The 27,161-nt window shown below is 35.0% G+C and overlaps 1 protein-coding gene and 1 long non-coding RNA gene across 8 annotated transcripts in view; one reads left to right on the forward strand and one right to left on the reverse strand.

Moving 5' to 3' along the window:
* LOC122220518 lies at positions 1 to 26,439 on the reverse strand. Its single transcript, XR_006202909.1, has 3 exons — positions 26,199 to 26,439; positions 12,228 to 12,356; positions 1 to 335 (listed from the first exon to the last, which is right to left on the reverse strand). It is a non-coding gene; the product is annotated as an uncharacterized LOC122220518 (long non-coding RNA).
* IPO11 (importin 11) overlaps positions 1 to 27,161 on the forward strand; it is a 198,482-nt gene that overhangs the window by 45,235 nt on the left and 126,086 nt on the right. For all 7 annotated transcript variants that reach the window (XR_006202884.1, XM_042940046.1, XM_042940027.1 and 4 more), the window contains exons 6-15: positions 5,903 to 6,035; positions 8,664 to 8,722; positions 12,630 to 12,678; positions 14,327 to 14,397; positions 17,017 to 17,209; positions 17,870 to 18,022; positions 19,358 to 19,401; positions 20,831 to 20,921; positions 23,754 to 23,801; positions 24,602 to 24,707. Coding sequence is in view for 6 of the 7 variants with exons in the window: in XM_042940046.1 (XP_042795980.1) it covers positions 5,903 to 6,035; positions 8,664 to 8,722; positions 12,630 to 12,678; positions 14,327 to 14,397; positions 17,017 to 17,209; positions 17,870 to 18,022; positions 19,358 to 19,401; positions 20,831 to 20,921; positions 23,754 to 23,801; positions 24,602 to 24,707 (947 nt within the window). In the remaining variant the exon portion in view is untranslated. The remainder of the gene's footprint in view (positions 1 to 5,902; positions 6,036 to 8,663; positions 8,723 to 12,629; positions 12,679 to 14,326; positions 14,398 to 17,016; positions 17,210 to 17,869; positions 18,023 to 19,357; positions 19,402 to 20,830; positions 20,922 to 23,753; positions 23,802 to 24,601; positions 24,708 to 27,161) is intronic.

Genomic DNA, 27,161 nt, shown 5'->3' on the forward strand with positions numbered 1-27,161 from the left:
TGTAGAAGAAATATTTTTTATTTCACCTATTTCATTTTTTCCCCTTTTCCCACTGAGCCTTCTATAAGCATACATCAGTTGGTGTTTTCTGGAGCAGGTAGAAGCTTGAGTGTGTAGGATAGCTGACAGTGTTTCTTCCCAAGTTCTTTTGGTCTCTTTCTTAATTATCTGTCTTTGTCCTTTTACTGTTGGGCTGAGAGGGTAGTGCCATTGCTGCCTCTTCATTTCAGCCATCTCTGTGTAGAGACCTTTTTTTTTGTAGGCTAGTTAAAAAGAATCTTGAATAGAGCTTTGATAGATGCCTAATGCCCTTAACCACGTGCTTAGCTCCAGACCTGGAACATAAGACAAAGGAGAATATTGATTAAAAGTTTTCCCCATATACTACTGGTTTTTTCTTGATTTGTGCCTTCAATGCTGTATGGCTTCATTCAGCAATACGCGCTGTGTGCCAAAGCTACTTAGGTGCTTTTCATATTTTATGACGATTTAAAGGGGCACTTTCATACTATTAACTTTTCAGGGCTAGAAAGAAGGAAGAATTAATAAATAAAGATCTGTGTCCTTAATATCTAAAAACCTTATGGCATTGTTTTTTTAGAAATGGGGATGCAAATTCCAAACGTTGTTGAAAGTTTCTTAAGGCAGAATGGTAGAACTTTGGATATTCTGAGTTAAGCAACTTTCTTACACATGTTTAAAAAAGGAAAAGAGGATGATTTTATGGAGCAACATAGAATTTTATTAGGATGACTTTGATTCTACCATGATGAAATACTTCCTTTTGTTTACTTTTCTGACATTGAGAACCTTTGGTTCAGTATTCACAGTTGTTCTGTGGTATATTTTGTTTTTTGTGTTGGGTGTGAGTGGGGAGGATTTTATGTTTGGTATGTATATTGTAATTTACATTGTGCATATGCAGGTGGTAGCATTCTGTAAAGGGATATTCTCCTGGTAATAAGAAGTAGTGCCTGAAAAAATTATAACAGTAAAATAGTTATGCCATTTTGCTATTGTTCTTATAAAACACCTTTAAAAATAAATCTGACGTGTTTTTGCTAGCTAAGATGCAAGGAGAAGTTACTCAAAGAGGGCTAAAAGTTAACAGTAGAAGGAAGGAGGGGAAGGAACAAAAGCAGGGAAGAAATGTGTTCTGTTTTGCCAAACCAGCAGTTCTAGCCAAGGAGACTCCCAACTGGGTGTTGGATCTGAGAGCTCCTTGCTTTGTGTATCTCCCCTGATAGCCCCTTACATGAGTCAGTTTGAGCTGGGTTGGAGCTGAGGACCTGCACAGAAGCCCTTCGGAGTTGTCCTGAAGTTACATTTAGTTCATTATAATACTAAGGTCTCCTATGGGCAGAGTTTTCTCCCATTTTTTGAACATGGGATATATGCACTAGCAAGCATGTCGACATGCTGTGCATGTGTACTTGAACCAAGGTGCGTATGGGAGCTCCCTGCCACTGCCCTTGATACACTGAATAAAGGCTTCCTGCACTAACCCCACAGGGACCGAGTTCTTTGAGAGCCATCTCCCTGTCTTCTTACTTGTAACAAGTGATATAGAATTCATTACTTTCAACACTTCCTTGGGTTGTGTTCCATTTGATGCACTCCCAAGCAGTGGACCTCTCGAATAGGGTCACAGTTTGAAAATATGCTGATGGTTTAGGCTGACAGGTTATCATATATATATGATATATGTTTGTTTATTTTGAGAGAGAGGGACAGCGCACGCGTTTGAGCCAGGAAGGGGCAGAGAGAGGAGGGAGAGAGGATCTCAAGTCAGCTCCTTGCTGTTATCACAGAACCTGATGCAGGGCTTGATCCCATGAACTGAGATCATGACCTGAACCCAAATCAAGAGTTGGACACTTAAATGACTGAGCTGCCCAGGTGCCTTTTGTTATATATTTTTTTCTTGAGTTGGTGTCAGATTCCATTTGGTCAACTTTTTTGCTCAAGCTTAAGCTTATTTTTAAGGAACTAGGGAATGGTTCATTTACTATTTTCTTTCTGGAGTCTGGCATGTACTGTTTGAGGAGGGCATTGAGAATTAGAAGGCCCCATGACTCTTAGGCTTAATGAATGGAACTTGCTCCAAATTTTATATGTATATAAAAAATATATAAGAAGAATGTTCAGTTTGTATTAGGTATTCCATGTAAATAATAGAACAAAAGTACATGTTTTTCTGTTGAGTGGTGTAGAAAGGGTGAGATTTGTAGAAGAACCTTAGGTGAGATTCTGATTCACACAATTTATTGTATCCATATTAAGAGCATTATTGATCTTAGTGAATTTGGGGATTTTTTTCCTTTTTGTTATGACAATAACATTCTACCATTATTGAATTGTTATATAACTTTTGGAAAATAGGATATACTCTATTGACTCTGCCTATATGGGTATTAAGAGATATTAGAACATAGCTATTAAAAAGGTAATAAGCTCTGAGCACCTTCTTTGGTTTCATTCCTTCCTCTTCCTCTTAATTATTTATGCTCTTTGCTCTTGTGCAAGTTTACTTCATCTTTTTGTACCTCAGTTTTCTTATTGTAAAATGGGGATAATACCTACTTCGTAGGAGTTGATGGTTAAATAAGGTGATGAAGGTAAACCAAGAGCATTGCCTAGTGCAGAGTAGGGTTCAGTAAATGTCTGAATGTTGAAATGTCTGAATGTCTAAGTTATAATGTTAGCTTTGTTATTTTTATCATATAGTTAACATGATCTGCATAAATACTTGTTTTTTATGAAACAGAAAAGAGTTCAAGTGACTTCACATAACAGTGATAGAACATTTTTTTTGTATAGACAGTCCTGCACATTAAACATTTTTTTTGTTTTAATCCCTATTTTGGGGAGGGAAAGAGGCAGTCTGAGCAGGGGAGGAACAGATAGGGAGACACAGCATCTGGAGCCAGCCAGCTGTGTCTCCCTCTCTCTGTGCCCCTTCCCCACTCATGCTTTGTCTCTCTCTCTCAAAAATAAATAAATGTTAAACAAACAAGAAAAATAGAGATGTGAAGGAGACTAGAAAATAATTTGTAAGCAAGAGGTTGGTTTAGAATGCTACTGTTTTCGTATTTGGAATTTGGGAAAGGCACCCGTTAGATTTTATTTACTAAAGAGAGTATAAAACGGATGTAAAAATTATAGACAAGGCTATAGACTTCAGTTAACCTGGTTGAAATATTTGCTACCATAAGAAATTTACCTTAAAGCTTTACTTTCAGATCTATGTACAATTCCTACCCTTTTCCTATCTCTAAATCTCTTTGTTTTCTTTCACTTTATTCTGGCAGATAAATACTTTGATGATTTATATGTTTGGAAAAGTATATGATGCTCTAACTTACAATTACACAGCAAGTGTAATAAAAATCAAAAAGATGTATTTTCTGATTCTTAGGCATATATTTTAGCCTCATGTTTTCAGAAAGGATTCGATTTACTAAGAAAAATACTGAAGTTCATTATAGTTAGAAAATCTTACAAATTTTTGATTTTGGTTTTCAGCTTATATCCCTTCTGATTATTTACTTCTCTGTCATAGCAGTGTTTCATGAGATGATGTCAGTTTTAGATCCTTAATTTTTTTTTTAATTTTTTTTTAACGTTTATTTATTTTTGAGACAGAGAGAGACAGAGCATGAACGGGGGAGGGGCAGAGAGAGAGGGAGACACAGAATCTGAAACAGGCTCCAGGCTCTGAGCGGTCAGCACAGAGCCTGATGCGGGGCTCGAACTCACGGACCGTGAGATCATGACCTGAGCCGAAGTCGGACGCTCAACCGACTGAGCCACCCAGGCACCCCAGATCCTTAATTTTTTATGATACTGCTGCTTGTGCTGTAATATGGTGAGGTAATTATCACTACTGTATTTTGGCGATCAAGAAATATTGGGATTAAATATTTTGATTACTTGAGAATATGTTGAAGTTACTTAATAAGTAGTCGTCGTACCTGTTGTCGAGCATGTACACAAGGCAAGGGTGGGCCAACTGCTAGCCCTGACTGATCAGTTGGTGAAGATAGGACCTCTTTTAGATTCAGTCAGTTTGTTACTTAGAGAAAAGGAGTCAGAGATTGGTACCACCAACTCCCTGTGGCTTTTGATACACACCAAAAAGAATGACCAAAGCAATATGGGCGAATGACTCAGGTGCAAATTGTGGGATGCACCATTGCTGAGGAGCCAGTTCTAGACCATAACTGGTTTCATTTTCTACAGCTGTGTTTGAGAGAAATGGGTTAGAAAACTTTACATCTTGGGGCGCCTGGGTGGCGTAGTCGGTTAAGCGTCCGACTTCAGCCAGGTCACGATCTCGCAGTCCGTGAGTTCGAGCCCCGCGTCGGGCTCTGGGCTGATGGCTCGGAGCCTGGAGCCTGTTTCGGATTCTGTGTCTCCCTCTCTCTCTGCCCCTCCCCCGTTCATGCTCTGTCTCTCTCTGTCCCAAAAATAAATAAAAAACGTTGAAAAAAAAAATTTAAAAAAAAGAAAACTTTACATCTTACCAGAACCTAGGAGGTGAGAAGCTGTTTTATGACAGCTTAACTGAGGAGATAGGGAGGTGAGCAGGAGATGCTCTTGTAGCAGTTCCTTATAAGCCTTCCATTTCTTGTTTTTCAGGAGGATTGTAATATGTTGTGCTGATAATCCTCTTTGGGGTTCAAGCCTTTGTGTGGCCTTTGTTGGTACATGCAAAATCACTAGGGAGATTTGACAGAGCTCTTTGCCTATACCTGTAAGCACACGCAAGTCATTAAAATGACTGAATTAAGGGGCACCTGGGTGGCTCACTTGGTTAAGTGTCCAACTCTCAACAGCTCAGATCGTGATCTCAGGGTTGTGGATCAAGCCCCATGTTGTGCTCTGTGCTTAGGGTGGAGCCTGCTTGGGATTCTGTCTCTCCTCTTTCTGCCCCTCCCCTGCTTGCATGCCCACATGCTCGCTCGCTCTCCAAAAATAAATAAATAAAACAAAAAAATTACTGAATTAAAATAACAGAAACGGAATTTGTTTTTTTCATGGAAGTATTATTTTGTTTGCAGGATTACATTCCTGACTGGTTTCTGATGCCTAATCTTATCACAAATCCAGTATTGAGTGGAAATGATAGACTTGTCTGGATTGAGAAAAACTTTTCCGAAGTGTGCTAGTGATAACTAGTCATAAGTACTTTCATCTCATTTTTGTTTAAAGTAAATGTCCATGTAGACTCAGTTGGATTACTCTTAGACCTTCTGGAAAAAAAATAATACAGGATGCCATTAGAAATGGTTCTGCCTCAACTTGGGAGGCAGAGGCCAACTGCATCCCAGTGTGAGTCAGATGTTTTAAATACCAGTACAAAATCAGAAAGCAGCATGATAAGCATTGTGGCTTGTATGTTCCTGGCTTTTAAATGCCCCCAAACCACATGGGTAGAACTGGCAGGACACCGAAATCTTTTCTATTTCTTAGTATATTGTTTTATCTGCTGTTCTCACTGATAGTCTGTCAGTGTTATAAAGTTTTTTTTAAATTATTTAATCTGGATACCCATTGTGGGGCTTGAACTCATGGCCCTGAGATCAGAGTCGCATGCTCTTCCAACCGAGCCAGCCAGAAAAAAAGAAAATGTCAGGCTGCAATGCAGGCATGAGACTAGTGGTTTGAGAAGAACGAGTCTGTTAAGGTGTGTGTATGTGTGTTCATACCAGCAGCCAGCAAATGGTCCTTGCTGCTGTGTGTTTGGCTTAATACAGTTTGAAATGTGATAAGTGACTTAACTGTTTCACATCTTACTGAAAATGTGTGTTCAGGGTTAAAACTGAAATGTATTACTATATAGAGCTAATTGGTTACTGAAATCAATATTTTTTGTGAATTTGTTGATATTTCTTTGCAGTTAGCTTCTGGAATTTATAATTTTGCCTGCTCTCTGTGGAATCACCATACAGACACATTCCTTCAACAAGTTTCTTCTGGGAATGAAGCTGCAGTTCTAAGTTCATTAGAAAGAACTCTGCTGTCATTGAAAGGTACTGTTCAATTTGACATGTTCATTTCGGAAATGACCTATCTCAGAAGAGTCACCAAATAGTTCCTCTGGTGGATTTTCTGCTCTCATTTGCCCTGGGAGAATGAGGGGTTAATCTCTCCCTCACAGACAAGGTGTTATTTGTGGTTGGTTTTTCTTTTGTGAGAATAGCTTTCTCTCTAATTTGTAAAAGTGTGGGATAGTTTTCTATTATATTCACATTACTGAGGTCTCATGGCTCTGGACACATACCTTTCAAATAATTGTACTTCTTTTTGCTTCTGCTTTAAACTTCTCTTTCTGGGTAGAAACCCGTTCTGCCCTTATCATTGTCATGTTAACTTTACTAAACTTCAAGCATTAGTTGAATGCTATGTCCCAGCTCTGCCCTGAGAACTCAGCTTCTGTCTTTCTTGTTTGATCTCAGGCCCACCTGGGTTTTCAACGGTGCTTGACCGTGTGTCATCAGTTATCCTCGGTTATCCTGTGCTTTGCTTGTAGGTATTCTCTTAGCATAAATCTTCATTTTACTTGCCCTGAACTATTTATCTTGATGAAGGTATTCTGAGATTCTTTTCCTTGGTAAAACACTGTTTTGGCTCTTTATCTGTCTTCCAGTCTCTCCTCTTCTGCTTACGCTCTTTTAGTTTGAGCTCTTCTTTCAGTTTGATCTCAGGCTGCCTTTAGTTCTCTTACTGTGGCTCATTTCGAATCCTTTTGCTTTACTTGTAAACCCTTTTATCCTACTCCCTTAGTACCTTAGGATGCTGTTGTACACTCTTGGTACTGTTCTCCTGCATCACGTATGTTAACTAGACAGTGGATGTACAGACTTCAGGTTGTCGGCACATTCTGGTGAACTTTGTAGACAAAAGTGGGACTATTTTAAGGGACTATTGACAAATACAGTTCATTGTACTGGTGGTTCATTACACAAGTGAGTGGAGATGGTTTTGTGACCATTCTGGAGAAGAAATTAAAAGGGTCTAGAGAGAAACATTTATCCAGAAAGAACTAGAGAAACTGGTATAAGGTCATAAATACAAAACTTGTGTCAGTTTTGTGTTTGATGATTAAGGAATTTTCATGAGTGCTTTCAGTTGATTTTCTTGCCTTAGTGATTTCAAAGTGTACTTCCTGACAAAAGGGATGCAGCCCTACTCTCCATTAGCCTGCTTTTTAGCTTTTCATTACTTCCCTATCTCAGGGTCTTAGATATACACCTCAGCCTTTTTAAGGTATCCTAACCTGTTACAATCCCATAGTATTTTCCTTTAAAATATTTGTTCTGCCTAGCTGTAAATTTCTGTGCCTTGAGCAATGCTTAAGACTACAGTTTTTGTTATATATAATCTGAATTTATACCTGTGTGCATTTAGTATCTTTTAGACACGCATATATTCATTATTTCATTCAATAAATAAATTAGGTGTTTGACACTGGGTAGACAGGCATAATAAAATGGTCATACAAATACATGTAAAGTCACTCGCGACAGTGGTCTTACAATGTCATGATAACTGGCAACATGGTCAGAAAGGACTTCCTTGAGAAAGAATCATCCTAGGGTAAATAGAAGTTAACGAGGTGATGACTGGAGAAGAGAGGACCTTCTCAGGTGATGTGGACCAAGTTCTTTTGTGGGAACGAGTGAATGCAGAATAAGGGACTCATTATGAATTCTATTTTCTCCTTTTGTGATGATGTAACTTTTGAGTTGTATATAATTGGATGTGTGAAACTGATGATTCTATAGAGAGTTGAATTCTAAACCTATTTTTAATATACTGCCTTTAGGCTGCACCTCATGAACACTAACTCTGAGTTGTAAAGATCACGGTGGTGTCTGTGTTTTCCTAAAATGATGTGGCTTAGAATTTTGTAGTCTCATGCTGCCATCATTTTGTGTTACTGATTTGTGCTGAGTGTTTTACTCTTGAATCCTTTAATAACGCTGTGAAGTAGGACTTGTTAACCAGTTTACAGACGAGCAATGTGAGATCTAGAAAAGTTGTTCAAAAGAATGTAGTGGTAGACCTTGGAGCTAGCTTTTTAAATCTAGATCTGACTTCCATTTGTTTATCCTGCTCGTCTCCTTGTGTACACCAGTTACACATAAAATGTGATGCTTATACTTGAGCACTGTAGTCTATTCCGGATTTAGAAATAGTTGAGTTTTTATATCCCTTTTAGGTGATACGGTATTTTCATTAATGTAGCCTAAAACTAAATGAAGCATTTTGGTCACTGTTGAGACCTATTTTCAAGGTTGCGGAATAGAGATGACCATCTCAGTTTCAACCTCTAGGGGTTATTTCAGGTGAGAAATACTTATAATTAGAGAAGTTAAATGTTGCAGTATAGTTTTAGAAACTTAAGTAGTTAAGATAAGTGAGAAGAACTCAGCTTTTGAGTTAAAAAAAACTTGGCTGTCATTCCAGCTTGCCTACCTGGAAATGAACCAGTGACCAGGGATTACTTTTCTTTATCTATTATATGAAAGGATTAAGTTAGACTAACCCCCAGTCTTAATGAGGCTTTGTGATTCTGAGTCTTTATTATGATTATGATTTTAATAGGATAAAATGTGAGAAAATCAGATGCAGTAAAGCTCAATTTTACTTTTCAGTGCTGCGTAAATTAACTGTTAATGGATTTGTGGAACCTCATAAGAATATGGAGGTGATGGTAAGTGAAAGAAGTTGCTGATTGTGGCTTTGGGAAAGTGCTTGGTATTTTCCTCAGTGTTTTAAAGCTTATTCTTTTTACTTGGCATTGATTTGTAAGTTTTTATAAAGTGACCGTTTACCATTTGTATATGTTACACTATACCTTTTTTGACTTGTGGCCTTTTTTCAGTATATCAAAGCACCTCCTTTGTGAAGAGAAGGAAATAGGCCTAGGACAGTTCTCAAGGGCCATGATGATACATTGAGAGTGTTCATTTCAATTTGAATTTGGGTGAACCTCTTGAATTTGAATGCTATTAACAAATTTCCAGTTCCATTGTGGATATTTATATCCTTGATATTTCTCTTCATCTGATGTTATATATTTAAAATGAGTTTTTTTCTTCAATCATAACATACATCCGTGCTCTTTGCAGTCAACTGAAAAATATATCCAAGAAGGGAAAGCCCTCTTGATAAGCCCAACATTTGTGATTATATTCATGGTTGGTATAGCATCATCTGCTTTTTCTGTATACAAAAATATATAGCTGTATATGTTTATCCCAAAACAAAATGATACTATATTATATATTTACCCAGATCTATGTTAGTTTTCTCAGGAAAGTTCATGTTCGCTAAAATGTTGCTTTCTGTGGATTGCTTTGGGGGTACTGAACAGGAAGTTTGAAAAAAGTACATCGAATTGGTCTTTGGGTCTGACCTACTCTATTTGACTCGAGTTACTTGTTTGTTTGTTTTAAATCTTTAGTATGTTTTGTATGTCAGATTTAGATTGCAGTAATGATTTTACCGTTAAAAGAATTTAAAAGCTGGTAATTTGAATCATTCAGTGTGCTATTTTGTTCTGTAAAAGGGTTTACATGCTTTTTTTAAAGTTAAAAAGTAAGGAAATAATCATTTGAAAACTTGCTATCAGAGATCTTGGTAAAATTTGTAAGTATACGTTAAGACATTTTATGCTTTTCTCTCTTCCTCAGTATTCTGTAAAAGGTACCCATATGCTGTTTCTTCACTTGCTTTTTCCTACACTTAGTATGATAGTTTTCTTATGTCAGTAATATTATATGTTATGTTTTTAATGATTCTTTGGTAAATCCATGCATTTACTGTCAGCGAGCTAATTTTTTCTTTAAATTATAACATTAATATAGGATTCCTGTAAATTACTTGCCCACTTATCTGTTGGTGGATATGTAGGTTGTTTCCAGTTTTTAATTGTTGGTAAATGATGCTGGAATGAACACTTGGATGGATATGCGTATGTGTACGTATATATTTCACTCACTGTTCATCCCAGAGCTTGGAACAGTCTCTGCCAGTAATAAAAGCTCAATAGTTATTTTTAAAATGAGTGAATATATTATATAGTAGAAACATTAGGTCACATGGCTCAGTAATTATTTTTGTATGTAATATTCTGAGTGTCATAAAATTATGTTAACTAAAATATTGATGATTTCATCAGGGTTCTTTTTGTTTTTTAGTAAAAATGAATTGTTGATTTGAATCACATTACCATAAATTGGAATAGTGGTTTTCATTGAAAACTATCAGTGTTTTGTGAGCCTTTGGCTTTCTCTTAGGAGTCTTTCTTCTGTCTGCTGAAACTGTATCAACTTTCACTCTGTTATAAATGTTGTCTTGTAGCAGTTAAGGTTATACTGAGTAGTTGGAAACAAGATAGAATTTTAACAAGTTAAGGATGGTTTTTCAAATAACATAAACATCTTAAAAATAAGATGGAACACAAACATCTTAAAAATAAGATGGAACTTAAAAGATGCTTTAGAAGCACTGTATGATAGTGGTGAGATTTTGATTTCTGGAGGCAGATAAACTTGGATTTGAATCTTGACTTGGCCTTTTCCTGGTAGCATGGCCTCCAGCTATTTTCTTATCTTACCTGGTACTCCGTTTCTTCTTTTGTAATATGGAAATGAAATATACTACCTACCTTACTGAATGTTGTGAGGAGTAATAGAGGTAATGATTTTTGTAACTAGTTTCAGCTAATTAAAGCACTCTGTAAATTACCATTTAATGATTAACTTGAGTTATTCTGTTATTATATAAACAGAATAAATCATAAACTTATTTGTACTACAAATTAGTCAGCTCTCTCTGATTTTGTAAATTCCTCTTTCTCTTCTTCAGCTTACTAAAATTGATGGCTTTTATAGTTTTCTACTTTCTTCAGAGTACCCCTATTGATAAACTAATTTTATTTAAAAGTAATAGAATAAAATTCCTTCTATGTTGTCATTACTTTAAGGGACCATTGGACTACTGTATAAATTTAAAATGTGTATGGAATCTCGATGATCTTATTCTTCCTATAATGAAACCTTTTGCTCTTTTATCATCTTAGGATTTATTATTTTTTACCTAATATTTTTCAATTATTCTCAATTGTGGTTAAAAAGATTGAAATACTGTGAAAGTGGAAGAATGATGAAATTGCCAGAGGATGAAGCAGTAGTGAAATTGTCATCCTGTAGTTTTCTTAATGTGTTGTGCATTGCATTCCATCTTTCAAGAAGGAATAAAAGAAGACTGGAAGCACTGTCTTTTTATTGTACCTTCAGCTTTTGTGTAACACATTGAGAATTCAAAATTCATTTCCTGTCCACGTGGCAGAGAAGAAAATTGACAAGAGAAAGAGGTTTCATAATTTTTACATGAGCCAGAAGATGGATGCTTTCAGACAGACTGAGAGCAGCATTCTAGACCCTAAGTGTGACGGTGAAATTCTCCAAGTGAAATCTCTTTCTCAGTCTTCAGATGATGATATCCTAGTTAAATGGTCTCAAATTCAAGAATGAATGAATGAAGAATGTATCTCTAAGAACAAAGAGGAAATAACATTCTATTCTAGTCATTTGTAATTAAGGCCTTTATCATGTGGTTATTTTGTGACAAAAAGGTGGACCATCCTGTTTGTTGAAAGAACATGTGACATCTTGTATGATGTTTATACACCAAAATCTATGGAGCCAGAAAGTCTGAGATTTTTAAATTCTTAAAAATTAAAAAAAAAACCCTGTCTATTCATTTTTGAGAGAGTTGGGCGGGAGAGGGGGGCATAGGGAGAGGGAGACATAGAATCTGAAGCAGGCTCCAGGCTGTCAGCACAGAACCCTACGTGGGGCTCCCAACTCATAGTCTGCGAGATCATGACCTGAGCTGAAGTCAGTTGCTTAATCTACTGAACCACCTGGGCGCCCCTTAAAAATTTTAATGAAGTTGTTTTTTACTATCCCTTTATATCTGTAAAATTTTTATAATATTTCTTAAATACCTATTAACAAATAAGGGTTGTTTAGATTTTTACCAGATGACAAATGGTGATACTTGTCTTATATCTGAAAGCTAATATGTTTAATTATTATATAATTATATTTAATTTATAATTTATATATTAAATATAATATTTAATACTTGAACTTCCGAACCTCTCCTTTCAGTAATTGGTACCATTTATCCACATACTGCGTACTTACTGTTCCTGAATACTGCTTCTGGTTTCTGGGGTAGAGCAATAAACACAGACAAGTTCCAGTTCTCAGAGAGTGAACATTGTAGTGGGAGGAGGCACATATTACACAAACAGTATGTCGAGATTATATGAGCTGTGAAGATGGAAAAACAGGAGAATAGAGATTACTTAGAAATAAAATACTCAATAAATAATGTTTGATTGTAAAGTGATTTAGGTAACTGAAATGAGACTTTGGGAGATGAAATGTTCTATTTTCTTTGAAAGGTTTGTTTATAGTAATAGAATGTTTTTTACTTTATATAATTTTAACTTATTAAAATGATATAAATCTTAATAGTCTTGTAAAAAGTATAAGGGAGATGTTTACGATGATAAATTGAGACATTAAAAAAATCTTTCCTAGGGTTTTTTACATGGAATATTTGACCGTCTGAAACAATTTCTGGAATGCAGTAAGTACTTCTTTGACAGTAGATTTTACTTGTAGAATCTTTATTCATGGATTGCTTCTGCTCTGCGCTAAGAAATCTGGAGAGAGGCTAAAATCTTGTGTCTTGATGGTTAATTCTCTGAAGTTAAATTGGAGCTCATCTTTGTCTTGATACATCTGTCTTGTCCTGAGTATTGAGGAAACTTTTTTAAAATTCTGTTTTGTGTCCATTCTTTGTAGATGCTTTTACTGCTATTGCTCTTTTCCATGCAAACATGTACAACAGTCATATATTTAACAAATACTTATTAAATGTAGCTCCTCTGCCACATGCTGTTTAGACTTTGTATAGATTCTTTTTTTTTTTTTTAATTTTTTCTTAATGTTCAATTATTTTTGAGAGGGAGTGAGTGAGTGTGAGCTGGGGAGGGGCAGAGAGAGCAGGACAGAGGATCTGAAGTGGGCTCCATGCTAACAGCATTGAGTTCAATATGGGGCTCAGGCTCACAAACTGCCTCATAATGACCTGAACTGAAGTTAGACGCTAAACTGAGTGAGTCACCCAGTTTTGTTTCTTTCAGTACATTTTACATATATGTATTATATAAATTACTACCTTAAGGGGTACTTTAATTTTGCAGATCTCTGGTTCAGAATTTTCATTGGCTTCTCTTTAGGACCCTCTCTAATTCACTACCCCACACAAGAGAATTTAACATCTATATTTGTGTTGTGTTATACTGTGGTCTTATTGTTAACCTTTTCTCCTCCTTGTGGTTGTGAACACCTTTGTTGAGGATAAACACACCTACAGACACAAAATACACACCCATGTGCTTGCATGCCCACATACACATGTGTACATCCTGTATATATGTATGTATTTGAAGATTTAATACTCTGAGAAGATACTTTAGTGTACTCACTTTTAGGGAGTTGTTGATTATTTGATGTCAGTAATTCTCAGTAAAAGCATTGTTGAGTCTATTTCTAGACACTGTTCTGGGTATTGTGCATGCGAAGATGATTAAGACAACTTACATAAAGTAATTCATTTTAATAAAAGTCATTTTCTTTGGTTACCTTGTGGAGATGCAGAGGGAAGAGTAGGAGTCTTCCCAGGAGAGACTAACGTAAATGATGAGATGAATAGAAAGAATTTGTTTATAGAGCAGTTAATGGGCTAGTGGACAGTGTTCTGAATGTACAAAATTAATTATGCTAGGCAAATTTTCCAAAGAAAATTGTCAGAAGATCTAGGAAAAATAATGAGTATTTTAATCTTTCAGTACTTCGTTTTTACTTTGCTTGAAAAATATTTCAACTATAACTAATTTAAATTTTGAGAATATGATAAGCTATTCACAGATTAAAATTGCTACTATCCTTTTCCTTTAACACGGACTTAGTTTGTATTTTAGGATTAATTTTGTGAACATGGCACTACAAATTACTGTGTGTGAAAACTATAAATATTGGTAATGCTTTTTAAGAACTTTAGTTTTATGATTAATTTTTTAGAGTTGGGAAAGCACAGTACAGGATTTATAATGCAAAATAGGTGAAAACATGCCTGACCGTATTTTTCCAGCAAGTTTTGCCATTGTTTTGATTGTGAATTTATGGAGTATTATAAACTTGTACTAGTATTTGGATTGTATTTTTAACAGGTAGAAGTATAGGTACAGATAATGTATGTAGAGACAGACTGGAAAAGACCATCATTCTTTTTACTAAAGTGGTAAGTTTTCTTTTTACCTTAAGTATGTTTTCTTACATAAAATATACATAACTCAGATTTGATAAGGAAAATGACATAAGCATGCATTCTCACTTTAGTGTAAAGTACCTTATTTTCTGACTACAGCAAAGCTAAAAAAATGGTATCTTGAAGTATTTATTTATTTTTTTTTTAATTTTTTTTTTTAACGTTTATTTATTTTTGAGACAGAGAGAGAGCATGAACAGGGGAGGGGCAGAGAGAGAGGGAGACACAGAATCTGAAACAGGCTCCAGGCTCTGAGCCGTCAGCACAGAGCCCGATGCGGGGCTGGAACTCAAGGACCGTGAGATCATGACCTGAGCCGAAGTCAGATGCTTAACCGACCAAGCCACCCAGGCACCCCTAAGTATTTAGAATGAATGTAATAATTAAGTTTTATATGCTATATCAGTATAAGTCACTTTGATGAAAAAAAATAATAAAACCACAAATCTAATAAATAGTAGAGAGGTTGAGTCTTCTGAAGCTTATTATTCTCAAGCCTACTGGATGAAAGCAGAGATAAAGAAGATAACAGTGTAGCTAATCAGGAAATAGATCATATATAGCAGGCAGTATATTATCAGGAAGTTATTATATTCATAAAGACATTGTCATCATTAATATCAAACACCTTTTGAATAGAATTATATGAGTACACTGTGCTAGGCAATGTGTCTAAATTTCTGATAAAACTAAATTTTATAGAAACTGATGTTTCTGAAATTTTGGGCTGAGGATGGTTGGGAGAAGTATATATAGTTGGGTTGTAGCAATCAGGAAGACCTGGTTTGAGAACTGCATTGAACTAAAACAGGTTGTTGAAGATAGCAGTATGTAAATTTGTAGCCTGTTGTCTGTTCCCTGGGAGGGGAGAAAAAAAGTAGAAATGAGCTGTTCTTATTGCTGTGGTTAAGTAGCAGTTACCTTTGGTTTCAGTTCTCCTTGTTTCCAAGTTATGTTCTAACTAGCCTCAACAGCAAAAGTCCACCTAATCTTCCAAGATCCAGTATAAAATTGACTCAGGTATTTTAAGTTAAAAAAATACAAAGCAAAGTAAAATGACATCATGTGATTAGTGGGGCTGTGTGGTGTTGATGAATAATTTTATTTATAAAGTTTTCATATTTATAATCTCTGACTTGATTAAAACTTTAAAAATTGGAACTTTCAAACATACCTCCAAGTAGAATTGAGTGACTTTGAGTCCCCATGAAGTCATCACTTAGCTTCAGGAATTATGAACTGTTTTATCTCTATACTTCTCTCTCCCCTCCTTGCTGGTTTCTTAAAAGCAGATCTCAGATACCATATTAGTATTATCTGTAAATTCTTGAATATTTGTCTTTAAGTGATAAGGGGTTTAAAAAAAGAATCTAACACAATGTAAGAAGTAGGAGTGACTTTTTGTTATCATCTAAATATTTAGTCATTATTTTGGTTTTTCTCAAAATTTTTATAGTTCTTTTGTTTGAATCAGGATTTGATAGTGTCCAAGTTCTCTTTCCATTTTTTTTTTTTCGTTGCTATTTGTTGAGGTAATAGGTAATTTCCTTGTAGGATTTTCATGTTTTGAATTTGGCTTCTTGCATCCTAATATGTTACTTACCATGTTCCTTTGTCTCTCTACCCCTCCTCCTCCAATATTTCTTGTAAATTTGTAGAGGCTTGATCATATTGAGCTTTATTTCATGGAGGAGGGCAAGGACAGCAAGAATACTCCACGGGTGGTGCTGTGTATATCTTGTATTGCATCACATCAGGAGGTACAATGTTGAGTTGTTTAAAATGATGAGGGAGCTCTTTAAAGTTCCCCAGCAGCTTTTCCCCTATTATTTTAGAAGCTGTTCATGATCATGGCCTAGATCTGTTTTTTGGTAAGGGATTACAGAATAATGACATTCTATTGTATTTGCATTTATTAGCAGAAATTCTGTGAAGAAGAGATCTGACTCATCAACTTATTTGATAAGTTGAATCGAAATACAATTCATGCAGGAAAGGCAGGATAATTTTTTAATTCCTTGCTCTTACTACTTTTTTTTTTTATTTTTATTTTTTAACATTTATTTATTTTTGAGACAGAGAGCATGAACAGGGGAGGGTCAGAGAAAGAGGGAGACACAGAATCTGAAACAGACTCCAGGCTCTGACCTGTCAGCACAGAGCCCGACGCGGGGCTCAAACCCACGGACTGTGAGATCATGACCTGAGCCGAAGTCGGACGTTTAACTGACTGAGCCACCCAGGCGTCCCTCTTACTACTTTTTAAAGTCTTATCTTTTATATACTTAGAATTTTTGTTTCATATTTACCCATTCTTACTGAATTAACTATGAAGTGGGTCTGTTTTGGACCCTCTAGTAGAAGTAATAGAAATACCTGTCATGAGATGTAATTTGACATAATCCACATTATATGATATACCCAAAGAAATCAATTACATGTGTATTACGTGCAAAACTGCATGTATGTGGACTTGTGACCAAGGTTCAAAACTTTACAGATGTATATTAGCGAGTTATAAGATGTACTTATGGATAATTATATTCCTATATGAATTTGGGGTAAATACACTTTAATTTTTTTTCTTTATAGCTTTTGGACTTCTTGGATCAGCATCCGTTTTCATTTACTCCTCTAATTCAGAGATCACTGGAATTTTCTGTAAGCTATGTATTTACAGAAGTTGGTGAAGGCGTTACATTTGAGCGATTCATTGTTCAATGCATGAATCTTATTAAGATGATTGTAAAAAATTATGCTTATAAGCCATCCAAAAATTTTGAAGGTAATGCCTTACTGGTAGTTTTTTTTTTTTTTTTAATGATTATTATTTCTTTATTTTATATGTGAAATAATTGGTATTTTTATGCTTTTTTTTGAAATCTTATTTAAGTCTGAAAAACAAAATGTTGCTGGCACATGAAATAGAGATGAGTGTTAGAGACTTTAATATGTGAGTGCCAGCTTTAAAGGCCATATAATGCACTTAGTAACTATCTTTTGTAGCACAAAGAGCAGTTGAAGCCTGCCGGTTTAGGATTAATTACTCCAGTAACCATTGCAGTTAATGTTGTACTTATTTGCACAATTAAAATTTTTCTCTGACTTGATATGAAGTGAGTTTACTTCTAGACACGGAATTCATTTGTGTGTGTATATACAAGATGAATGAGAAATTATCTTAGAGATGTATGTATATAAGTCACTGCACTGTGGTGTGTTAATACAGCATGGTAATGTACAGGCTGTAGTGAGAGGATGGCTACAAGATGATGTGTGCGGGGGGCAAATAAGAATTGTCTTTGAAATTTGCCCTTGATAAAAATGAAAATCCATACACCACTTGCTCTTTTCCCCCAAGGGTATATTTTTAATTCATTTAGTTACATAATCCAATTTTGGTAAAATGTTTGTATGATTAACTTGGAAATTTTATGTTTTCTAGACAGCAGTCCTGAAACTTTAGAAGCACATAAGATCAAGATGGCATTCTTTACATATCCCACTTTGACAGAGATATGTAGAAGATTAGTCTCTCATTATTTTCTGTTAACTGAGGAAGAACTGACAATGTGGGAAGAAGACCCAGAAGGCTTTAGTAAGAATCAGTTTTTCAGTTTTCCCATGGCTTTTCTCCCCCTTTCCTAAATACATATCGTCTCTTTGAGTGATATATATAACACTGTATTTTTAATATAAAACTTTTGTTCTGAGAATCATGGCTTTTAAAAATTAATATATCCTCTCTTTATTATCCATTGGAACAAAAGCAGAAAATGATTTTTTCAAATATGTGGAGTTTTCTCCAGAAATAGACCTTTTAAAATTGTTAGATGTTCCTATGAACATATCATATAGTTTAAATCAAAAACACCTCCTGTCTCAATTATCAGGTGTGTGATTCATCCCATCTTATACTTTATTTGTAGAAATTTTTATTTCAAAAAATAAATTTGGAAAATTTCTGAATTGCTGAATGGATCACCTATTTAAATTTTAATTTAAAATGAGTCTTTTGATGATTAAAATATTTTTCCAGGAGATCTTTTTTATCTCTTTGAATTTTAGTAATAGAATAAATATATCTGAGTCATTCCTACAGAAAATCAAGAAATTGTCTGCTTAATAAATAAAGTACCTGGTGTGTGTCTGTAAAGTGCCTATGTGCAAATTACTTCGGCCATGGTCAAACATAGGCTAAATTTTAACCTTTTTTCATCCCTTTGGGTGACTTTATGTAGTTCTGTTCGTGTTCCCTAATAATTTAAGAATGCCTTAAACATTTTGGAAGACCTCTCCCTCTTTTTGTTATGTAAAAATAAATTTATTTCATTTAGAAAATACAGCATTACAGTGTATCCTTTTGTGTTTTTGCTTTTTCTCTTAGCTAAAATATTCTGTTTCATATTGCTTTCTTTGGGTAGTATATATAGTAATGTAATATGAATCACTGAATTCCTCTATCTGTAAAAGTCCCCTAAAGTATTTTATTTTTTGAAAATTTTTCTTTAAATATGGGGAATTTTTGGAAAATGTGACTATTTTAATTTACAAAACATTGAAAAAAATTATTGAGATGAAATAATACCAGGATTATAGCTGTATTTGAATGCTTATACTATGTACAATCAGATGATATCAGATACTTTGAAAGTAACAAACATTTTGAGCTTTCCTGCATACAGAATTTTTAATGAAAGTGCAAATGCTATGTCAGCACTTGATAGGACACTGATATTCACAGATATGATCTGTAGTGTATAATAAATATGTGTAAGGTGTTGTGTTCCCAAGGATTTGCTTTCGGTAAAATGTTTAAAACCACTCATGGGAATAGACTGGTTATTTAAAATCTTGATATTCCAAACCTTGATTTTGGAAACATCATTATTGCATTTCTGGAGAGCATCATTGGTCATATTTTTAATTACAGCAGTGGAAGAAACAGGGGGAGATTCTTGGAAATACAGTTTGAGGGTAAGTATTGATGGAAAGAAAAATTGACAGGAAAATATTGTCAATTTCCTGCTTAAAATATTGTGCAAAAATATGCTTAATATTTCTGTAACTCTTAGTAGAGAATGATATTCTATTGATGATTCCAAGCATTAAACTAGACAAATTGAGAGGAAAGTACTTAATTAAATTATGAATTTTAACCTGAATTTTTTTGTTGTTAAGTTGGGGGTTGGAAACAGAATTTTTCTTTATTTTACAGTCATACTGATTGGAAAATAATTGTCACTGCAGAAATAAATGTTTTTGAAAATGAAAACTGTCTTTTTGGCTGGAATGATTTTTTCCCTCTCCTAAGTATTTCAGTAATTCTAAAGCTTTTTTTTATACATTGTTTCTTATACCACCTGGTGTGATTCTCAGAGACCAGCCTACAGTTTTTAATTTTAGAACGCTTTCTAAGCATGCATTATTGGTATGGCCAACATTTGAGAAAATTTTATCAAATGTAGTCTTTGAACTATTTTTTTAATGAAAACTTGTGTTTATATAATTTACATGATTTTTTAATTTTTCTAAAAATGTAAATGTTTTTAGTTATATAAGGTTACATGGAAAACCAGAGAGATTATTAGAAAAATTATTAGTGCTTTAAAATTAAAAAAAAAATTAACCACTTTAATTTTTTTAAACTTTGTATCCCAAACTTCATTTATTCATCATCAACTCATGGCTAGTCTTGTTTCATATAAGTAAACCCCCAACCCCAGTTGGATTATTTTAAAGCAAGTATTTGAGGTGACATATCATTTCATCTGTACATGCTTCAGTATGTATAGAAGATTTCTTTTAAAACATAAAGCATAGTACCTTCAAAATGTGTAATTCTTTTATATCATGAAACATGTAGTGATTCAGTACTTTTAAGAACCAAAAAGAATCATTCTTTTTATATACTTAACATTGACTTCTGTTACTGTTTGTGTCTGTTAAAAGGAATGCTATTCTGTGTAGTGAATTGAACTCATGAGTTGTGGTTATGTCATTGCTAACAAAATTTATAATTTTTAATGTATTAATTCCTGGGTAGTCTGTTACAGCACTGAATCTGCAAGTGAATGTGGCTTCAGATTGCTTTTTTAATTTAAGGAGTTGTGAATTAAAAATGTTTTTTTCTCTTTGTAGTTTTACTTTTTGAATACATAATGCTAAATGATTCAAATAGCGAAATAAACTTTTTCTATGTTAGGAATCAAATTAAATTTTGAGTCCCCCCCACCCCCCCGCAGTATATTTATAAAAATTGTAATCTTTATGTAAAGATACCAGAAATTGGAAACATTTTTGGAGTTTTAGGATTTTAAGAATGGGTATTCTTTTCTTTATTGTAGAATTAATCAGTACAATATACCATTGTTGTCACTGGAAATTTGGTTTTTTTCCTCTCTAGCCTTGCACTGAAGTACTATTTATAGATATATTCCATGAATATAATCAGACTCTTACTCCTGTACTTCTAGAAATGATGCAAACACTTCAAGGTGAGGTATATTTTATGATACTTTATCTATTAATGCATGTTGACTTAAAATAGTTTGAATGCCTGCTATGTGCAATGCACTATTTCCTACACCATATAATAGAAATCTGAGAAAGACCCGAATGTGTTCTTTTGTTTTTTCTTTTCTTTTCTTTTCTTTTTTTTTTTTAAAGTTTATTCATTTTGAGAGAGAGAGAGAGAATAGGGGAGAGGCAGAGAGGGAGAGGGAGAATCTGTGGGGCTCTAATCCACAAACCATGAGATCATGGCCTGAGCCGAAGTCACGAGTCAGACACTTCACCAACTGAGCCATCCATGTTTCCCGCAATGTGTTCTTTTCTGTTGGGTGGCTTTCAGGACGGAGAACAAGAATGGGCAACTGACGAAGGCAACCTTGAGATAGGCATTGAACGTGATAGTTGGATTTTGTTCTCATAAACACACTAGCCTCAGAAGCGGAATAGTGCTTTACATGGTCAAGTATATTGGATGGGGAAATAGTCTACCTGGAGCGTGCTGTGGAAAGCAGTGGGGAAAAAAGATGAGAGTAACAAATGTTAGACTCAGAATGGTGGTAGTGGGAATGGAAAGAAGGTAACGGATTTAAGAGAGAATGATGATGGGAAAATTTTGTTATTTGATCTTTGTTTGCAGCTACACAAGTAATTAATTACTTAATTATTAACTGCGATTTATCATTTTTGACTTCTATGCTATATAGTAAATTCCAGGACGAGGGCACTGATCATATCTGTCTTGTTCACACATAATTCCCAGTGCCTAGTACACTCAGTAACTGTTTGTTGATTGACTTTTGGCACCTAATTGACTACTGAGCAAGGGAAAGTGGTCAGACATGATCCTGAACTTTAGAATCTTAATGACAGGGAGACAGTTGTTAGTAGTGGTTAGAGATAGAGTTTTCCTTTTGGAGTGTGTGTATAAGGAGGCTTGGGAGAAGAAAAGCAAGTTTAAAGACTGAACACTGAGATTTTCACCTTTAGGCATAGGAAGAGGTGAAGGTCCTACAAAAAAGCCAGGTAAAAAACTAATGCAAAGATGTAAGAAACAGTATGGGGGTGAATCCTGGATAGAAGAGCATGTTACTAGAAATGGCCAGTGATAGAAGAGGCAGAAGGCAGTAAAATCCCCTGAGACAAAAGATTATTTGAATTGTTGGGGCAGGAATCACATTGTAAGGGATGAAGGATTGAGTAGGTGATTATACAAGGAAATAATAGCAAGAGAAGCTGCCATAGGGAAGGAGATGCCTGATCTTGTTTGTAGTTGTGCGAGAGTAGCTCACTTTTCAGGCTTTTGTTCTCTCAGAAACCTAATAGATAGTTTTTTTCCCTTGGTTTATAATTTAAGCAAGAACACTCTCAGTCAGGTTTTGAATTTGAGTGTTATTGTATTTTCATATGGATTGATTTCTAAGGTATAGTTATGAACTAAATTCTTAAATTTGATGGTATTTAGACTGCTTAAGTTACTTTTTTTTGTTGAGTTGAGAATGTCATTTCCATTTTCACCCATGCATTTATTATTATTTGTTTAAACCACTGTAGTAAAGTGGATAAGTTATTTAGGTTACCCTCTGATAAGTTGTTGGATGCTCGTAAGGTTTTCAGTGATTACTAAGTTTAGTTTTCTTCCTAGTTGTGGAGCAGTTTGCTTATTTAGGGCTGTATTTATTCCAGCGTATTAGCCTGGTGAGCTTAAGAATTCATACTTAACAGCAGAAGAGTGCTTTGATAAACTTGTTCAAAATCTTTGTATCCTAGAGCAATAGACTTACTAAGTAAACTGCTTTTCATGGCTTAACCATCACACACTCCTTTCTGGACAATAGTGTGAGACTGCCAACTTTTTAAAAATTTTTTTAACGCTTATTTTTTTATTTTGAGAGAGAGAGTGGGGGAGGGGCAGGGAGAGCGAGGGGAAGAGAGAGAATTCCAAGTGGGCACCATGCTGTCAGTGCAGAGCTCAATGTGGGGCTTCAACTCACAAACCTGAGCTGAAATTGAGTTGGATGCTTAACCTTAAGACTGAGCCACCCAGGTGCCCCAGAGACTGCCACCTTTTTATTCTGAAGGTTCCACTTTATATGATGGCTCTCCTGTTTCTGTTTGCACTTTTCGTTGTGTTGTCATCCTTTAATACACTGTAATGATCTGACTTATTTCGAGCTGCTTGGGTGAATAGCCTGTGCTTGTTTGTTTTTTTTTTTTTTTAATGTTTATTTTTTTGAGAGACACATAGAGTATGGGTGGGGGAGGGACAGAGAGAGAGGGAGACACAGAATCTGAAGCAGGCTCCAGGTTCTGTCTGAGCTGTGAACAGAGCCCGATAGGGGGCTCAAATCCACAAACCGCGAGATCATGACCTAAGCTGAAGTCAGATGCTTAACCACTGAGCCACCCAGGTACCCTTGTGCTTGTTCTTTTTAAAAATTTTTCTTTTGTGGGATTCATCTTTTTATTCTTTCTTTTAAGAGGTTTTTTTTTTTTGTTTTTTTTTTTTTTAATCAAGGTGTAATAAGGTATTATGTGCTAGTTAGCAATTTGTGGCATATACTTTGCTAGAATGTTGCTGACATAACATTTTTCAAATATGTTATAATGATTTTTAAAATTGTAATAAGGTTTTACATCTTGTACCTGTGTTCTCCATGATGATTAAAAACTTAGGCTTTCCATTTACATGTCCATGTATATTTAATATCATGAAATTGTTTGTACTTAACTGAAATGGGAAACTAGCAAATTGAGTTGAAATCAAATATCTTTTAAAAATTAGTTTGATTTACCCTTGTTAAAACTTATTTTCACAGGGCCCACTAATGTGGAAGATATGAATGCACTATTAATCAAAGATGCTGGTATGTTAAACTAAAGTGATGTTAAAACATTTCTTGAGTAATAAATGTTTGGTATGTCTAGTTTGTGGCAGGTGTTACTCTGGGAAGTTGGGATACAGGGGTACCTACAATTTAGGAACTGTGTGGTGGGGGAGATAAGCAGACAGTTGATTATAACATAGTACCAGTTGATTAATTCTAAAATAGGTAGCAGTTAAGTAGTACATTGGAAGACCAAAAGGAGTTTTGGTATGCCTAGGGAAAGGCTCCTAAAGAAGTGTAATGCGAGAACACCAGGATCAGTGGGAGTTAGCAAGGGGAGGGGGCCTGTGTGAGAAGAGAGTTCCAGGCAGAAGGAGCAGTATGTACAAAAACTTGAAGAGAAAGGGAGCAAATGCAGTTAAGTTTTGAACTGGGAGTATTTTGGTTTAAACAGAACGGAACATAAAGCCTAACGGTTTGTGCTGAGAGATGAGGATGGAGAGAGGTAGGTATGTAGGGACCAGATCATAAAATACTGTGACCCTTTGGAAGCAGATGTTGCTTTTTAATTTTTATAATTTGATTTGAATAGTTTTAATTGAATGCAATTTTCTTTTTGAAAGCACTAAGGGCTGTTTAGGAAAAAGTGTCTAAAGAAACTTTAATCTTTCTGAAATTGCTATTTAAGTGATTTGTCTGATTAACATTGTAAATTTTCCCTTATTAGTATATTACATGTTTTAAAGTAGTTCCTAAGGATTAGTTTCTTACATAGGATACTTAACATTTGGCCCAGCATCTGAAATTAAATTTTTTTTTTTCTCAAATCTTCTTTGTAGTGTATAATGCTGTTGGATTAGCAGCTTATGAGCTGTTTGACAGTGTTGATTTTGATCAGTGGTTTAAAAACCAACTTCTTCCAGAATTACAAGTCATTCACAATAGGCAAGTATAAAATTTGGTGTTTATGATATACTTATTTTACTTTTTAATTTTCTGATGAAGACAAGACATTAAAATTGCATAAAATTTTTAAAAAGTTATGACTTAGCTGGTAGTATCAAGTGTAAAAAAAGACGTGCTGTTTACAGCTAAGAAAAATAAAGACAGTTATGTTATTTTACTTCACATGTGAATTGTAACAAGTATGAAATGTTTGTTGTTAGATAAGATACTTTGCAGGAGGAAATTTTATGCAAAGGTAAGGGAAGATGGAGGTCGCTGAAATGTAGGAAGAAAATGTGTACAAAAGAAAGCCAGTGGGATACTTAGCCTGAGCTGAGCCTGGTGTGACTAGTAGTCTAGCACAAGGGGTAGCCCTGAAAAGTGACTGACTGTCTTGGGACCACACAGCATGCTGCAGGTCTGGAAGGGGGTGGATAGGACGAAGGGACACCATGGCGGAAAGAATTTGGACACACATTAGGGCTGTGTTGTGTTGCCTCATTGAGTAGGACAGACCTGACACTTAGTAGGACTTTTCCCAGTTCTTAGGTTTCATATACATTTAAGTACTTGACTACTTGATTTTAGGTACCGAGTGACCAAAATGTAAGGGAAAAGGACTCTCATAGTTTCTATAATTTTTTTCTTCTGATTTATTTCTGTAGATGCGGTGCCTATCAGAATGTGTCGCATGTAGTCTTAGATCAGATAGCGTTTTTTAACTACAATAATGAATGAATAGAAGACATCCACGTATGGCTCATTTTATAAATCTTGAGAGCCATAGAACTGTAGAGTTGGAGATGCTTTAAAAGTAATTTTGACCATGGGTGGCTGGGTGGCTCAGTCGGTTAAGGCTTCCATGTTGATTTTGGCTCAGCTCATGATCTCACAGTTCATGAGATCGAGCCAAGCCCCAAGTCAGGCTCTGTACTGGCAGCGTGGAGCCTGCTTGGGATTCTGTCTATCCTCTCTCTCGCTTCTTTCCTGCTTTCGCTTTCTCTCGAAATAAACATTTTTTTTAAAAAGTAATTTTGCCCAATAAGTAGCTATTTATTGGTTGAGTTAATCATTTATTCAGTCATTGAATATTTTCAGTTTGCCATGAATTTGCTATGCCCCTTAAAGTGTATGGTGAATAAGATGTATTGTGACTCTGCCCACAGGAAGTTAGTGAACCTTTGATCTAGAGAAAGCCTTCAGTAGAAAGACACATGTGTGCTTTGATTTTCCTTAAAGCCTAGAGGCTGTTTACTCTAGATCTGTGTTGTCAGGTACAGTACCTGCTACATATGGCTAATGAATAGTTGAAATGAATTTAATAAAAGTGATGAAATGACTTTAAATTGAAAACCTGGGGAGTGTAAAATATGTATTGATGTTGAAATGATCGTATTTTGGATATATTGAGATAAATAAAAATATGAAAATTTTACTTTTTACTTATTTTAATGTGGGTAATAAAAAATGTAAAATCACATATTTACTTACATTATATTTCTTCTGGACTGAGCTGATCTAGACCAGTATTTCTCAAACATGCATATGAATCTGTTGGTGATCTTGTTGAGATGCACGTCCTGATATAGGTTATATTTTAGGGTCTGGGTCAGATTGTATGATTCTGTCATGCTTCCAGGATAATGATGCTGCTGGTCCAGGGACCATATTTTGGGGAATAAACTAACTTCTAATTTTAACTCTGCCCAGAAGTGACTGTGATCTAAGTGAACTTAGAATTTGACCTTTCTAAGCTTCCTTCTGTGTATCCGGAATAGAATGTTGACTGTAGCAGTCTCGGAGATCTCAGTTCAAAATTGATGGGTCTATGGTTCCTCCATTACACTGTATACAAGTCTTGTTTACTTCCACCTCTGTGACTTCGTTTAAACAGTCCCCGTCCCTTCAAATAGCATCTTCTCGATTTTCTACCCAAGTATTGTTTAGCTTAAAGGCTATTCAGATCCCATTTCCCCCACCCACTCCTTTCTCTTCCTTTTCTGAAATCCTAGTATATAGCTTTACATTCTTTAATTCTTTTAGGTGAGTTGTAAACGTTTTGAGGGCAGGGAATACTTAAGCAACTATTTTTCAACTTTAATGAGCAGTTCTTTCTATGTGCTTGGTCATCTTAAAATTTTATAATTTTCTAAAAAATGGGGAATCTTCATTAGCTTATTCCATTTATGCACAAAACAGCATCTCGCCACTAAAATTTATATAGTATCAGTAAGAGACTTTATGGGTAGAATTCTTAAACATAATTGTTTATAGCTTTGTGGGGTTTTTTTTCTTGCTTTAAAGAGCCTTCATTTCCTTTAGAAAAGATGATCATAAAGAAATGTGTATAATGTTACTGAAAATGGTTTACAACTTTAAAAATATCATTATTTTTGAAGATACTTAAATTTGAGAGCTTAGGTGGTTTTGTAGTACGTGTACTGTGGTACATTT

Source organism: Panthera leo, chromosome A1 (genome assembly GCF_018350215.1).
Source record: "Panthera leo isolate Ple1 chromosome A1, P.leo_Ple1_pat1.1, whole genome shotgun sequence".
Classification (NCBI taxonomy): domain Eukaryota; kingdom Metazoa; phylum Chordata; class Mammalia; order Carnivora; family Felidae; genus Panthera; species Panthera leo.